At 33.6% G+C, this 16403-nt stretch overlaps 2 protein-coding genes across 2 annotated transcripts in view; one reads left to right on the top strand and one right to left on the bottom strand.

Annotated features, from left to right (window-relative positions):
* The window catches only part of LOC128208302 (bifunctional glutamate/proline--tRNA ligase-like), a 42224-nt gene extending 40309 nt beyond the window's left edge, over nt 1-1915 (bottom strand). Inside the window, exon 1 of the mRNA XM_052911846.1 lies at nt 1806-1915. Coding sequence (XP_052767806.1) covers nt 1806-1845 — 40 coding nt within the window. The 5' untranslated portion in view covers nt 1846-1915. The remainder of the gene's footprint in view (nt 1-1805) is intronic.
* Nucleotides 1916-6486: 4571 nt separating this feature from the next.
* LOC128207652 (general transcription and DNA repair factor IIH helicase subunit XPD-like) overlaps nt 6487-16403 on the top strand; it is a 34571-nt gene continuing 24654 nt past the window's right edge. Inside the window, exons 1-6 of the mRNA XM_052910708.1 lie at nt 6487-6566; nt 8019-8118; nt 8800-8877; nt 9793-9855; nt 10743-10856; nt 11377-11493. Of these exons, the coding sequence (XP_052766668.1) occupies nt 6514-6566; nt 8019-8118; nt 8800-8877; nt 9793-9855; nt 10743-10856; nt 11377-11493 (525 nt within the window). The 5' untranslated portion in view covers nt 6487-6513. The remainder of the gene's footprint in view (nt 6567-8018; nt 8119-8799; nt 8878-9792; nt 9856-10742; nt 10857-11376; nt 11494-16403) is intronic.

Genomic DNA, 16403 nt, shown 5'->3' with positions numbered 1-16403 from the left:
CGTCACCCTGTTTGACTAAGCAGCCTATGCGAGGAACCAAATATTTAATGAGCATTAGTAAAGTATACATTTTGTTGGTACTCATTGCTGGCCAAATCATATAAAAAATGTATATTTTTTATACAGATGAGGCAACCAAAACAGTGAGGGAGATGGTGAAGTCATATTTGTGGGGTTTTTCACATGCATGGTATAAACATTTATTCACATATCTATTGATAAAAAAATGTTTGTGTCATTGTTTAGATGAAATCAAATAACTGTATCAGTCATCAGAATTAGTTTTTGGGTGTACAAGCCCGAATTCCGACACTAGTGCTTGTTATCAAAATTCTTAGAAAGCCCTGCTATATAAAATCAAGACTTTGAGCAAGCCAGGAAAGCATTTTACCATTGTAGGCAGACAGGCTTGTAATAATTTGACAACTGCCATACATGTATGTGTTGTTTGCATTTGAGTGTTCTTGTGCAGAATTAAGTGTTATATTTATATGTTGTTTGCATTTGAGTGTTCTTGTGCAGAATAAAGTGTTAATTGTATAAACAATTTCCTCTTTATTGGTCTTTGAATGGCCTGTTTCCACACCGCATATTGCATAATTAATGATTGATTTGTGTATAAAATGATGAACAATGACTTACATACAACACATTATCAATTAATGAATAAAGCAGGGACTCAGGGTCTAAGCTGAAGGTAAACTACTGATAACCCCTGGCTGTGCCAGCCATGGCAACCATAATCTGAACAGAGGGAAGGCGAAATTGCCAAAAACTGAGCTTGGAAATAATCCGTTCTTTCTCTGTAAAAAAAATTTCAAATCTAATTACCTTTCCCCTTACTCTGACCAGAAACCTCCCATCGTGAAAAAGTCAAGTGTGACTGAGACGATATAACCTGTACTGGTTGACGTTACAAATCCAAACACTTTTTGAGGTTTTCCACAATTATCTTGGAGAGTTTTTGTTGTAGTAAGTTTAAATTGTGTATGAATCATCTTTGGTTAATGTGACAACATCTGTCAAAGTACAGATTCACAATCTAATCAATTTTATGTCAAAATCGTTCATTTACAGACAGTAAATCACCCTTAAATTTATGCTATGGAGGGCACAAATACCGAACACTTGAAAAGTGAAAATACATGGTCATACAATTATAATTAATAAGTATGCTATATTAAATAAACACTTAGCTGCATTTATTTATTGTTTCCGATGTTTTCCAAAACATGAAATTCAAATGTTAAGCTTGATTTCTGTTTATAAATATCTTTAATGTAGGTCAACATAACTGCAAAACCTAAAGATGCGCGTGCGCCCTCTAACGTCATTCCCCCCGTGTGCTACATTTTGATCTTTAAGCTCATAAACATTGAATAGCATTTTTTTAGAAAAATACTCAACAAACCAAGATGAAACTTTGCAAGGCAAAACTTTGTATTGATCTAGATCATTGAATAATCGATCACGGTAACCAAACGCGTGTTTTAGCTGGTGTTCGGGATTTGTACCCTGTTCGGAAATGTACAGTCAACCAGTATAGTGTATACATTTGTTAAATAGTCGGTTAAAAAAGCTCATCAGAGCTTATGTTGTCTGTGTATCTGTCTTGCCGACTTTAAATAAATCTTATCTTATCTTAGTCTTTAGTTTAGTTTACATGTAGATGAACATTTTGTTCCAAAAATGGTGTGAACGTGAGTGAGACGGCGAATCGAACATGCGACACCTAGATTGACAGAACCTTTTTCTACCACTTTATTGGCTAAATTATAAAGCATTAACATTAACAAAATACTCACAAAGTGCAGGTTTCTCTTTACTAATCAAAATCTTTGCCATGTCAAAAATATTTCGTCAGCCGGCGAGGTTTCAGACGCTTGGCAGGTTGGTAATCTTTGTCTGACAGGCGTTTGGAAGGGAGTTGTATCTTCCGGGACCCGGGACCGATTGTCTGAAATGCCGGGATTATTAAAATCGACACCGGTTCGCACCAATATAGTTATATATGACGGGATGAAAACAAACGAGATCTTTGTATCGCTGACTTTTAATATCAAACCCTGGTCGGGAGCAATAAAATGCCAGATGCTGGGATACAAGACATTTAAGGTCGGGTATATGTTAGAAAGAAACATTAGCCACATGTATTTTCCGACATGACTAACAAATATACATAACACATCGAAACATACCAATTATCTGGTGACCAGGAAATAAAAGCATATAGTTTTGAATAGGTGCACTATTGGAACAAGTATTTACAAAAGCCGTTTCTTAATATATTAATGCATAAAATTACAAAAAGTTAGATGGATTAGAGCACTGTATTCAGTGATAACATCAACTAGTTTTCCTGCCTGTACAGTAAAGCCACACGCGCACGCTTCCTCCATTTAACATATAACTGTATAATGGTATAAATTATAAAGTAAGTAAAAATAAGGTATACATTAAGGATAACCGTATACATTTAAAACAACAAAATTGTAAGTAGCATTATGCACATGGGAGATACAACATGGTACAATTAACATGGTACAGTGATAAGTGTAGTTGGTAAAACTGTTAAAAAAATATTTGAAAGAGGAGGTACATGGACTTAATTTATGATGTAATTTAAATACTACTTGATTTTGCTGATAAATACCAAAAACAGTAGTGTTCAATGGCATGGTTACTCTTGTGTCAATACCTACATACAGGGAATCATCCAAATCTCCGCCCGGCCACCGTCCTGACATGATCAGCACCTACCAATTTGAAAGAATGTTAATTCAAAATGCCAAATCGTAACACCTTAACAAATACTTGCAAACACACACACACGCACGCACGCACGCACAACACACACGCACGCACGCACGCACGCACGCACGCACGCACGCACACACACACACACACACACACACACACACACACACGTATAATTGTATCTGTTGGACTGATTTTAAATATTTATAAATTTGAAACAAATACGAATATAGTTTAGCCCTTGTTGTTTAATTTGACATTTCTTATTCATATTCAAAATGCCCTCTGAAATATATTCTGGTAAATTGATTGCCACATCTGGTCCAGTAGGTGTATATGCTATCCCATAGAAAACATGGAGAAAAGGATAAAAGATTTTCAGTGAAACACCTTATAATTCTCAATTCTTTTTCTTTTTCTTGTTTTTAAGTTACAAAATATTTGTTTCACATTGAGAAATTACAAGGGTCCAGGTGCAGATCAGCCCTCTAAATTTCAGGTAGTTTTGACTGAGAGCACCTAATTTCATTTAGGAGGCTGTTCCATACCAGACAGGCCTCAAAGCGGAAAGGGTTCTTCATATATTGAGTTGGTTTTACTGATGGCATATATACACAGTCTTCATATCTGGGATTAAAATTACATGTCTTAAAAGATACAAGGTTTTGAACATATTCTGGTCTGATACTGTACAGACATTTGTAAGTTTCAAAATCGATGCATCTTACCCTGCTCAGATGAAATGTTGGCAACTGAACTCTATGGAAAAGATTGTCGCAATTAAGTTCTGGTGTAATAATCAAAAACAATTGTTAAAGCTCTGTACTGGTATTTTTCTATTTTTTCTCTGTTGGTCTCGCTACAAAAGTGCCAAACAACATGATAGTAGTTGAAATTTGATCTGATAACAGATTCAAAGATAATAAGTTAGTATTGATTGTCAAAAATTGTTTAGTCTTTGAAGGATACATATTTAGTTGCTTAGTTGCTTTTTTGAACATTTTAGATAACCAAGGCATCAAAATGTAATCATTCTCGTTCACCAGAGTGATGATGATATGCGTACCACAAATCATTATCTACATGTAACCCAGGCACTGATGATTGAAAATGAGTTTAACCAACTACATCAACAACTAAAAGTTTAACTTGCTCGTCGAAAACAATAGTGTGATATAGTGAATTGAATTGTTTTATTTCTAAAACAGACTTTGAGCCAAGGGAAAATTGTCAGGTTTGGCCTGCATTTGATTGGATATCGAGATTATCAAAATATCAATTTCTTCTTCAAGAGAGGTCTTAATATTTACATCATCATGCAGGAGTTTAAAATACATACAGGAAGATATTTGGCATCTGCATAATAATACAAGGCTGCCTTATTGTTAAATTAGATGATGTCATTGAGAAAGATGTCGAAGACTAGAGGCCCTAATTTTGTACCTTTTGGCACGTCTTTCAGGATGGAGTCCAACTCAAATGCAATTTGACCAAGTTTGACTTAAATATCAAAATATTAATGAGATTACTGGGACCATTTATAAATGATTTATATCAAGCCAAAATAATGAGCTGAGTTTTCATGCATTTAATTACAAAATGTCCATACTTTAGTTTTATGTCTAATATTTGAGTTTTATTTACCTCTTCGCAAATTTCAAATACCACGCAGGGGGTTACTATAAGGGGAGGTCACTGCGTATGCCCGTCTCGTTAACCATTGACTCATGGGTCCCTAGACTTACCGAAATACGATTATTTACCGAAAGACGGATAAAATTACCGAAATACGCATGAAAGTTACCGAAAGACGCCTTCTAATGCATTTATTTTTAAATAATCTTGTATATATAATGATTATACGCATTGTAGCCAAAAATTAAAAAAAAGTATTTAGAAATAATGACTTTATTGACAAAAGATTTTCCCTTTTTTTAGTCAAATAGAGTTATCTCCCGTCGTCAACCGAAATACGATTTATGGATATGGTTAAACTGGAGTAAATATGATAGAAATTTACCGAAAGACGCTTGCTATTATATTTATTTTTAATATTCATATATATTTGATGATTTTACACATTGTAGCCAAAAATTTTAAAATAATATCTAAAAATAATGAGTTTTTTGACAAAAGAATTTCCTTTATTTAGCCAATAAGAGTATTCTCCTGTTCTCAACCAAAATACGATTTATTGATATGTTTAAGGTGAAGTAAGAACAAATATATACAGTTAACTTAATACTAAATTTTTATTTTATTTTTCATCATTTCTCTACATACATGACATATACATTTGATTAACATCGAACATGGAAGGCTGCATAAAACATAAGTCATACACATAATAAAATTACATGAAATATTGAACGCTGCAAATACAAAATAAAATGATTAACTTACAATATGTATTTAAATCATTGACAAAGACAAAAATGTTGCCCGAATTGAATTATGTTTCATTATTATGTGCAATATTTATTATTAACTATGTAGATATCTTCATCGTTGAAATCAAACAGTTAAAGTTAAAATACTTTATTTTTTATGGTTTAGCATGGTGCATTAGAAATAATAGCCTGCATTTCCAGCACATATAGCACAAGGAAACTCATCCATCATTAATGATTTCAGAGTGTAAAGTTCTATTAATTTGGACTTCTTTAATACTTACAGCAATAACTTACCTTTTTACTCGCAATTGTTATTTATGAATCTTCAAATGAAGCCGTCAATTTGTGTGAAAATCACCCGCAATTATAAATGTACACGTAATGCGGTCCTTTAATGCGTAATTATTATGGTATTTGCTCAACACGTGTCACAGAGCCGAAAAGGGTTTACCCAAATTAACACACTTTCAATAATACCAAACTGTCCCCCAAAAAACGTGCCGCTACTTTGTGGGGTGTCATACACCGGGTGATAATTATGTTGTTTTAAACATCGCCTGATTTTGTGTATTTGGTGTGGTCTGGTTATTATTGTCCATAAGTAAGCTAATTTATCTGAAGATGAGAACTTCGCTGTTTAAAAACTTCTTTTTTTCAATTTTCATATAAACAAAAATTAAAATTTGAAAGCCCTTAACTATACTGTAGATCTAAGTTAGTTAAAGAAAATGATTTTAGCGACATTTTCGACCTATTTCAAAGGCAATATTTCAAGTATATTCCAAAATACTTTCAAATGCTGTATATACAATTGATCTAACATTTCCATAAGAATATAAATGCTATTATTTGAATCCAAATTCATAATCATTTTCATAATACAACAACTAATAAATTAGTTTTACCTGCGTTAAATCGTCTTTCGGTTGGCGAAGGGAGACAACCATTTCACTGACACATTGTCTTTATTCAATTGAACAATAAGTAAATATGTTCATGAACTTTTTCATTTTTATGAGTGTGTTTTAGTTATATGAATATTATGAGATTATCATATATTGGAATAATTGATTATTTTGGAAGCTTTTATCTGTCTTTCGGTTGGCGAGTGTGCACGCGGAATTCGATCTCGAACACTGAAATTTCAACTGCCTATTACATCATTATATTTTAATATTTTTCTCTAAAATTTGGTTTGGTAATGTATTTGTATAATATTAATATAAAAACAATAAAATAAATGCATTAGGAGGCGTCTTTCGGTAACTTTCATGCGTCTTTCGGTAATTTTATCCGTCTTTCGGTAAATAATCGTATTTCGGTAAGTCTAGGGACCGGTCACACTACATTTTCGCGAAATTTCATGAAAAACAACCGGGTGAATTTTAGAATTTTAAGTTCAAGTCTAAATATGAAGTAAGTGGAAGAAAATACAACTAATAAATATTCCACACATTATACGTTTATTCTTAATATGACCCATGTTTGAAATGAAAAATACAATAAGTTATCAATTTCTATATAATTTGCTTTGGCAGCATTTCGGATCAAATTATTCGGACAAATTGATGTTTTTCCTTTTTGACCTGTATGTAAATGTACAAATTATAAGTTTTTAGTGAACAAATAATAAGGTTCCTAAACCACAGAACTTCTTATGTCAGTTGTCCTAATGTGCAGTCCACCTATATTGATAAAGTCTTGTGATGATATTTGTACTATATCAAAGCCCATAGTGAGCTTGTAGTTTTTTGTTCCATTTTGTTATTGTCAAAAAAAAAAAGATGTTTGGTAAACCTAGGAAGAAAACCAACCATTTTTCTGTAATCTAATCATAACTACTAAATTATGATGTAAAAGAAATCAAACTGTGTGAAGTCGTTTGTATTTCGAACATCAATAAAAAAGCAACTTAAAATATTAAATTCATAGCCAACAATTAGACTAACCAAACATTCCAAAAAACATTGAACAGTCATAACATAAACATAATCCTGATTATAACATTATTACATCATTACATACAACGTAGCTGCTACCTATCATTATGTATACAGGCCATGAATGAGGGTGTAAGACCTACCAAGACATACATGTATATACATTCAGATTTCCAGCCACTAGTCAAAATTTCTACATTTTTCTGTAAATACAACAAAAAAGACAAGCTCAAATGAATATGGATCATATAAAGATGCAGTAGTACCGCTCAACTTAAAACTTGGTCTATGTTTGATTTATTACAATACTTAAATTTCATAATAGCATTATTCTTCTACATTTATTTTAGACATATTCATCTTCTTGGTAAATATAATAAATGATATTTTGTGCGACAACCTTTTTCTGATTCGTAAAGTATACATGCATACGAAAATGATCTATATAAGCTATGCTTTCGATCAAATTCTTTGTTTTTCATTGATGTATATATGTTGTCTTGTGTTATTTTCCTCAATAAATATGTTTAAACTAAAGATGCAGTCACCATAATGCTCCACCCACAGCTGTTGAGCTATGGAGTAGGGAGGGGTAGTAGGGAGGTCAAGGCTGTCACACTCTACAAAATCACCCAACAACCTCTTCTCCATATCAAAAGATATTAAAATTATATACAGAAGAATGTTTCAATTTCATTATTAAATACTCAAGTCAAAGATGTCATGAAAAATTAATTTTTCGCCTTTGTTTTCACTTGATTATATAACAGGGCAGCCAATTTTAAACCTAATAAAAATAGCCATACCAAAAAATGTCAAAAAGGATGTGGCGAAATTTCATCAATCTACAGTAATAATGATACAATAGTTTTAATCAACTCACTGCATAATAATGAGCTGAATTACTTTTTTTGTCTTGCCTTTTCAGGTTGAATGTAGATGGACTGCTGGTCTACTTCCCATATGACTACATATACCCGGAACAGTTCATGTACATGATGGAACTCAAAAAGACGCTAGATGCTAAAGTAAAATTTCAGTCACAAACTGTGTTCAAATAATTGTCATAAATTTGCCAAACATCATGACAAATAATTCTTATTATTAACCTACCCTATGAAATGTTCCTGTTCAAAATAATATGTCTACATTTTGAAAAATGTTTTTAATAATGCCTGACCAAATCTACAGCCAGACCAATTTTATTGTGTGCATATTTCAGTCTATTTCATTCCAGGTAACTGAATGTTCATTTTATGCCAGATGTAAAACTAAGATTCTGGACCTTTTTAATAAAGGGTCTTTGTAGTGACTCCAAAAAAAATCTGTAATACAATTGTTTTAATTACTGAAAGGATGAATAAATATCAAAAACAATGGTTTGTATTAAACTGTGTTTAGTTTGAAAGAAAGGTGCAGAAAACACGCTATTTCTACTGAACATGAGAAGACAGTTTATCTCTGCAAATTGTAAAGAACCAACCAGTCAGTTAATATTTGTGCATTTTCAGCTATTAAATACACGGTTACAATCTTGTTATCAGTAATAGATATTTTCACTTAATGCATTATTTAGTATAAAGTTAAAGGTCAATCACTTATAATCTATGTTTGTGTATGTATTGATTTTAAACGTGAGTGTCATTAAGTAATACATTAGACATTGAACAAACAAACTGTAATTAATTAGTATATGATTTGTTCTTCAGGGCCACTGCGTGCTGGAGATGCCCTCGGGAACTGGAAAAACAGTTTCGTTGCTGGCACTCGTGATTGCATACATAAAGGTACCTGTGTTCAAAATTTCTATTCCATTTAAAAATACAACCCCATGCTAGAAGCACTTGGACTGCCCCCTCTTTAGAAGAACAGGAACCTCCCTTTAAATAAACATCATTATATTGCTTTTCTTGGTAGGGTTGTACATTAAAATTGAATATCCCTTACAAGAAGTGTAAGATTTGGCACATATTTCAAGCATATCAATGTGGACTGCCCCTCATTTAAAAAAGCACAGAATTTCCCTTAAATGATATCATTATATATTGCCTTTCTTGGCAGAGTTGTATGTTAAAATTTAATATACATTACATTGAAAAAAAACACAGAATTTCCCCCTAAAGAATTTCATTATATTGCCTTTCTTGGTATGGTTGTATGTGTTAAAATGGAATATCCCTTACAAAATTGGGTACATACTTTCAGGAAATCAGTGTGGAACTTTTCACCTGTTTACTGTGGGATTCAAAAAAGCAGACATTCATTGAATACATATATATTTCTAGTTTTATTCTTACTTTGTATAATCAGACTTCAACTTTATTCTGTGTTATTTCTTGCATACCAGAAAAACGTTTTCAGTCATGTGACCAGTGCTGAAATAATCAATCTTGAACCCCCAGCAAAGATTCGTCACGCGCAACAATGCACCTATTAAAAAATATGAATGTATATTTTTTTCTGTAATCTGATTTTTCTTATTTCCATAGAGGTAATTTTATAAAATAGTTCTTTGAAAAGATATAATAAAATTATTCAAGCTCTGTACAAATGTATAGTCTACACTATCAACACTAGCAGTAGCTTTTAAATGAGTAAACCCCAGAACCCTACACACTAACTTTGCAGACATTTTACTAGTGCTGTTTTGTGTTTATTGAAAAGCTGCAGTAATTGAACATCATGTGTTTTTGTATTTTCAGAATAATCCCAATGAGGTCAATAAACTGATATATTGTTCCCGGACCATTCCAGAATTGGAAAAGGTAAATCTGTAGTTAATAGTGTTATCTATAATAAATATCAAGTATTAATTATTTCTGATAATGCATCGATATATTGATCTTTGCTGAAGCACTCGTCTTCATAATGCATTTGTGTCATGGATGGAGCTAGAGGTCATTAGAAATCCTAGGAGCGATTTTGCACCTAGGAGAGATATTTACTAACATCCTAACTCTGAGTTTAAGTCTCGGACCAAGAAAAGCAAACCTCTAAATTTACTATTACAGGAGCAAGTCTGGTCAAAATTGCTTTTATATGATATAAATTATCTGTTCAACACTATGGGACACATCATTTGTCAAATTAAGCTTATATTATAGATATTATGAAATATTAAAGAATTCAGTTTGCTAAAGATTTTGAGTTTTGACCCCTTATTTAAGGTGTTTGAAAAGTTGAAGAATCTTACAGGCTACTTAGGGCTATTCCAGTGAAACATATAACCCCCGGGGGGGAAGGCAACTATTTCAAAAGTATATGGCAGGTGTCTTTTTTCACTAATTTGGACCCCAAAAGGGTAAATTGGCTTCTGTAGGGGGGTGGCATTATATAAAAGTGCCTTCCCCCTGGGGGTTATATGTTGAAATGGAATAGTTCTTTAAGAGAGAAACTACTGAGAAACAAAACATTTTGGGACTAGTTCTCTCCTTGCGATGAAAGAACCTCCATATAGAAAGAGCCTCTATAAAATAACATATCCATGATTTAATGTTTCTATAGGCTGATGAAGTGTTGAAGAATCTCATTAATTAATATGGGACGAAACTGGCTAGAAACGAAACATTGGGGGACCAGCTCTCTCCTGCCACAGGAATCTCCGTAAAACAGAGGGCCATTTTAATAACACATACCTTTCATGCTTTTCTAGGTGGTTGAAGAGTTGAAGAGTCTTATGGATTACTATGAGCAGGAAACCAGCGAGAAACAAAGCATTGTGGGATTGGCCCTCTCCTCACGCAAGAACCTCTGTATTCATCCAACGGTAAGATGTGTAGGCTGGGTATCCAAGATATTTGCTCGAACACGACTTAGTTCATTATCTATATTTAACATACATGTAGATCAGTCTAGGCTCATTAAAGATGTCAGTGTCATAATATTGTCAGCTTGTGTTTACTAAAGATTTGATCTAAATTTAAGTGCAAGATTCTTTACAGACTCATACCCCATTGTTTGAGTGAGAAAAAATGACTTGCCTTGGTGTTTGCATCACTGTACTCATGTTTAAAGGGACTAGACACGATTCAATTGCAAGAAAAAAAAAAGTTTGTTAAAAACTGACATAAAATTGATTTTGTTGTGTACAACCCATTGAATCTTACTTACTGATGTATCAAATTGCTAATGACACAAGTATCTTTTGATGTTTTTGAGTATTTTTCCAATTCAAAATTTACTGTGTTTTTCTACCACATAAATAACAGTAAATTTAAAATTGGGTCAGCATAATTTTTTTTATGTATCTGTATTTATCACGTGGTTGTCACATGATAAATTTGCAGGCATCCAAAGCCATGGAGGGCACGTCAGTGGATGCGGAATGCCATAAAATGACTGTGTCTTACATGAGGAAGAAACACAACCAGGACAACTCGGTACCAGTCTGTGACTTCTTTGAGGTTAGTTGGAGAGTTGAAAGTCAGTTTAACCAAGTGGTGTTGAGAAATTACTGAAAGACATACAGTTATTGCAAGCAAACTATTATAGACAGTGGATTTTTTTGACCATCATGTTTAAATTCATGACATTTAGTCAAGGTCTGGCCGTAGTTCTTAAATGTATAAAGCTTAGCATCAAGCTCATGTTTTGAAATAAGTTAGACTCTGATTATCAATGGAAAGGATGATGATCCAAGTCTAGGATCTGAATTTCCCTCAGGGGAGATTTGTTCCATCTAGTAACCTGAGGCCAAAAAAAAAAATAGGTCTGTTTCCGGTCGCCCGACCGACCCTCTTATTTCCGCGCCGACCCTATACTTTTTATTGGTGTAAAAGTTAACTGCGCGCATATTTAGTACTTTTCGGTACTTTCTTTCCGTTAATTCTTTGGTCTCATTTCGAATTCGGTAATTTGATAAGCAGTCTATTAAAATGGCGGCACCGCAGGGTTCGAATTTAGACTCGCATACTCGCAAAATGCGAGCGACATTTGCAAATTGCGAGTGACTTTTATTCAAGCTCGCAAAATTCTGCGAGTGGCTTTTTCTAGACCACAAAATGTTAAAAAGACAGTAGAATAAATATGAACTTAATTCCGCTGCGTAGTCGAGTGTAAACACCATATAAGTGGCATGTTTACACTACCAGTATAAAAAAGATAGTACGGAGTCACGCTCTAGTAAGTTTTCAAAAATAGAACATATACGGAAAAGGCCGAGTTTTATCTCGAATCTTTCCGAGGCGTGCATAATACAAAGTGAATACAAATGACGTAATCATCGCGCACTATATGTAAACCCCATCAACCTTTGATATATTTCCGCCGAACTGCCAAAGTGAATAGACTTCGTCGATCGATATATTTCATGGTCCAGAACATCCTCGCTAATTTAATTTTACTGTTTCTTTCATTTATTAAAATTTATAATGTTATTGCTTTTAATACTTATAGATTTAATGAAATCTGTACCGTGCTTGTCGAATGGATATTACCCGATGGTGAGGGTAAATATACAAAGTGAACAATGTCAAATTATTGGACAGCTTTGTAATCAAAAAGCGTCTAGCATCTGATGAGTCTTTCCGTACTCCCCAAAAAGAAAAAGCCATAAACAAGTTCTAGTAGTTGAGTTACTCAAGATTGATACGTTTTAATATTCATAATTTGTCTTAGGTGTAAATTTCTACTTAAATTAGACAATATTACAAGGGAATAAAGCAAATAATCAAATTGCAAGTTGATTTTTCATTTTGCGAGTTGCCTCAAAAAGCACTCGCAAAATTTTGCGAGTGCTCCTCAAAGTTAAATTCGAACCCTGGCACCCATGTCGAGTTCGTCAGTCAATAATCGTACAGTTATATATTAATCCTGCATAGCAATGTCCATGCTCTCCACGAGATCCTCGTGGGTATAGCTGTAAGTTATGTGACGTCACACAGTGTGACTCTTTGATCTAAAGCCGATAGAATGTGTTTATTCAGTTCAATGCATGTATAAAATGGTGTTTTAATTAACTTGATGAAGGATTTTCACTACAGGCTTAATAAATAAGTTTATGACCATTGATTACTACGGATAAATTAATAAGTGGTAAAATGCAAACATGAAGAAAAAAGGCAGGTTAAACAAACATGTAAATAAAATGTAAAAATGGTAATTTTCTATGTTTTCGGACAGCGAAAAAATAATTAATTTAAGGTGTCCGAACTCTTAGGTGAATTACGGTATCACTTTCAAATAGTTAGTGTCTTAAATTTAGTACTAAACATATTTTTGAGATTTAAATAAGAAATTAAGTTTCATACTCTTAATTCAGTTGAGAATGGAAACGCTTTGTGAACACGGGTCAGGTGTACTTCGGAGATCATTGAAGTGACAAAAACAGCTTCTGACAATGTTTGGAATTTTAATATTCTATCAAATATAAGAATAGTATTATAGCACAAATGTGAAATTGGTAAATATGAAAAATTGACAAATCTGAGGCACTCTTTTTCGACATCTGTCATACAGACAAACATGTTCAACAATACATGCATTTATATTCTAGAAAATGTATATCTATACATTATAATTAATACACATTATACAGTTCTTAATAAATGAATGGACTTGTATTTACATTTTATGCTTTAGTACCTTTTAAAATTGTCTCATACGCAGTTAATATGGTTGTTTTTGAATAAAAGTCAGCCGCCTTCTATTCTAGATCACTTCCCCCCCCCCAAAAAAAAAAAAAAAAAAAAAAAAAAAAAATGCCTACCTACCTACCCTCTTTTTTTTGGGAAGGAGACCGGAAACGAACCTATTTTTTTTTTTGGCCTGAAACAAGGTGACAGACACAGAACCAGGTTGGCCTGAATTTAACTATGGCTGACTCCTCTTTCTCGACTGTGTAACGTTCTAAATGTCCTTCATTGCTGATGCACATTATTTTTAGGCACAAATTTTTCTCTTTGAGTTTAAACTTCATTAATTTTTGTGGGTCAATTTCCCTTATATGGCATCTAAACACTGTACGGTTGATGTTCAGGCCATAATTCTGCCAGTGACAGTGTACCTTCAAAATCTCTTGAATACATTGTTCTAAGAAAATAATTTGCTTGCTTTTTTCTATTAAAAGCCACTAAATATAGAATGTAAATGTTCATTGGTTCGCTTCGAAAACACTTTAAAAGTTTAATAATTAAAGTTAAAAATATTCATAATGCAAGTTATGTTTGAATAAATGAATTTTAATTATTTGCCAAGCGATAATTGAGTAACTGCAAGAAACGTTTTCAATAGTAACTACAGGTTGCCATGCTATTAGTTGGAAACTCTTGGCTGTTATTGGAAATCTCGTGTGATATCATGAGAATCCCATCATGATTATTTTCCAATTATTGATTTTTACCCAACTTAAGCTCAAATAGAAATTTCTCCAATTTAAGTTTGCTGCTGAGGACCTAAAATCCAATTGGTGGCCAATGGGAGAAATAAATTTTATTTCATTAAAATTTTCGTACATTTTTAGCTCACCTGTCACGTAGTGACAAGGTGAGCTTTTGTGATCACTCTTCGTCCGTCGTCCGTCCGTCCGTCCATTCACAATTGCTTGTGAACACAATAGAGGTCACAATTTTGACCTAATCTTTATGAAACTTGGTCAGACTGATCATCTCTATAAAATCTAGGTCAAGTTCGATATTGGGTCATCTGGGGTCAAAAACTAGGTCACTAGGTCAATTAGTAGAAAAACCTTGTGAACACAATAGAGGTCACAATTTTAGCCTAATCTCAATGCAACTTGGTCAGAATGGTCATCTCTATAAAATCTAGGTCAAGTACGATATTGGGTCATCCGCGGTCAATAATTAGGTCACTAGGTCAATTAGTAGAAAAACCTTGTGAACACAATAGAGGTCACAATTTTAGCCTAATCTCAATGCAACTTGGTCAGAATGATCATCTCTATAAAATGTAGGTCAAGTTCGATATTGGGTCATCCGCGGTCAACAACTAGGTCACTAGGTCAATTAGTACAAAAACCTTGTGAACACAATAGAGGTCACAATTTTAGCCTAATCTCAATGCAACTTGGTCAGAATAATCATCTCTATAAAATCTAGGTCAAGTTCGATATTGGGTCATCCGCAGTCAATAACTAGGTCACTAGGTCAATTATTAGAAAAACCTTGTGAACACAACAGAGGTCACAATTTTGACCTAATCTTTATGAAACTTGGTCAGACTGATCATCTCTATGAAATCTAGGTCATGTTTGATATTGGGTCATCTGGGGTCAAAAACTAGGTCAGTAGGTCAATTAGTAGAAATACCTTGTGAACACATTAGAGGTCACAATTTTAGCCTAATCTCAATGCAACTTGGTCAGAATGATCATCTCTATAAAATCTAGGTCAAGTTCGATATTGGGTCATCCGCGGTCAATAACTAGGTCACTAGGTCAATTAGTAGAAAAACCTTGTGAACACAATAGAGGTCACAATTTTAGCCTAATCTCAATGCAAATTGGTCAGAATGATCATCGCTGTAAAATGTAGGTCAAGTTTGATATTGGGTCATTCACGGTCAATAACTAGGTCACTAGGTCAATTAGTACAAAAACCTTGTGAACACAATAGAGGTCACAATTTTAGCCTAATCTCAATGCAACTTGGTCAGAATGATCATCTCTATAAAATCTAGGTCAAGTTCGATATTGGGTCATCCGCGGTCAATAACTAGGTCACTAGGTCAATTAGTACAAAAACCTTGTGAACACAATAGAGGTCACAATTTTAGGCTAATCTTAATGCAACTTGGTCAGAATGATCATCTCTATAAAATCTGGGTCAAGTTCGATATTGGGTCATACGCAGTCAATAACTAGGTCACTAGGTCAATTATTAGAAAAACCTTGTGAACAAAATAGAGGTCACAATTTTAGCCTTATCTTAATGAAACTTGGTCAGAATGATCATCTTAACATAAGCTAGGTCAAGTTCCATATTGGGTCAACCCAGGTCAAAAACTAGGTCACTAGGTCAATTAGTAGAAAAACCTTGTGAACACAATAGAGGTCACAATTTTAGCCTAATCTCAATGCAACTTGGTCAGAATGATCATCTCTATAAAATGTAGGTCAAGTTCGATATTGGGTCATCCGCGGTCAACAACTAGGTCACTAGGTCAATTAGTACAAAAAACCTTGTGAACACAATAGAGGTCACAATTTTAGCCTAATCTCAATGCAACTTGGTCAGAATAATCATCTCTATAAAATCTAGGTCAAGTTCGATATTGGGTCATCCGCAGTCAATAACTAGGTCACTAGGTCAATTATTAGAAAAACCTTGTGAACACAACAGAGGTCACAATTTTGACC

The sequence above is a fragment of the Mya arenaria genome, chromosome 11 (genome assembly GCF_026914265.1).
Source record: "Mya arenaria isolate MELC-2E11 chromosome 11, ASM2691426v1".
NCBI classification, from domain to species: domain Eukaryota; kingdom Metazoa; phylum Mollusca; class Bivalvia; order Myida; family Myidae; genus Mya; species Mya arenaria.
Note: the sequence above shows the minus strand (reverse complement) of the source record. Positions and strands in the feature narration are given on the sequence as shown.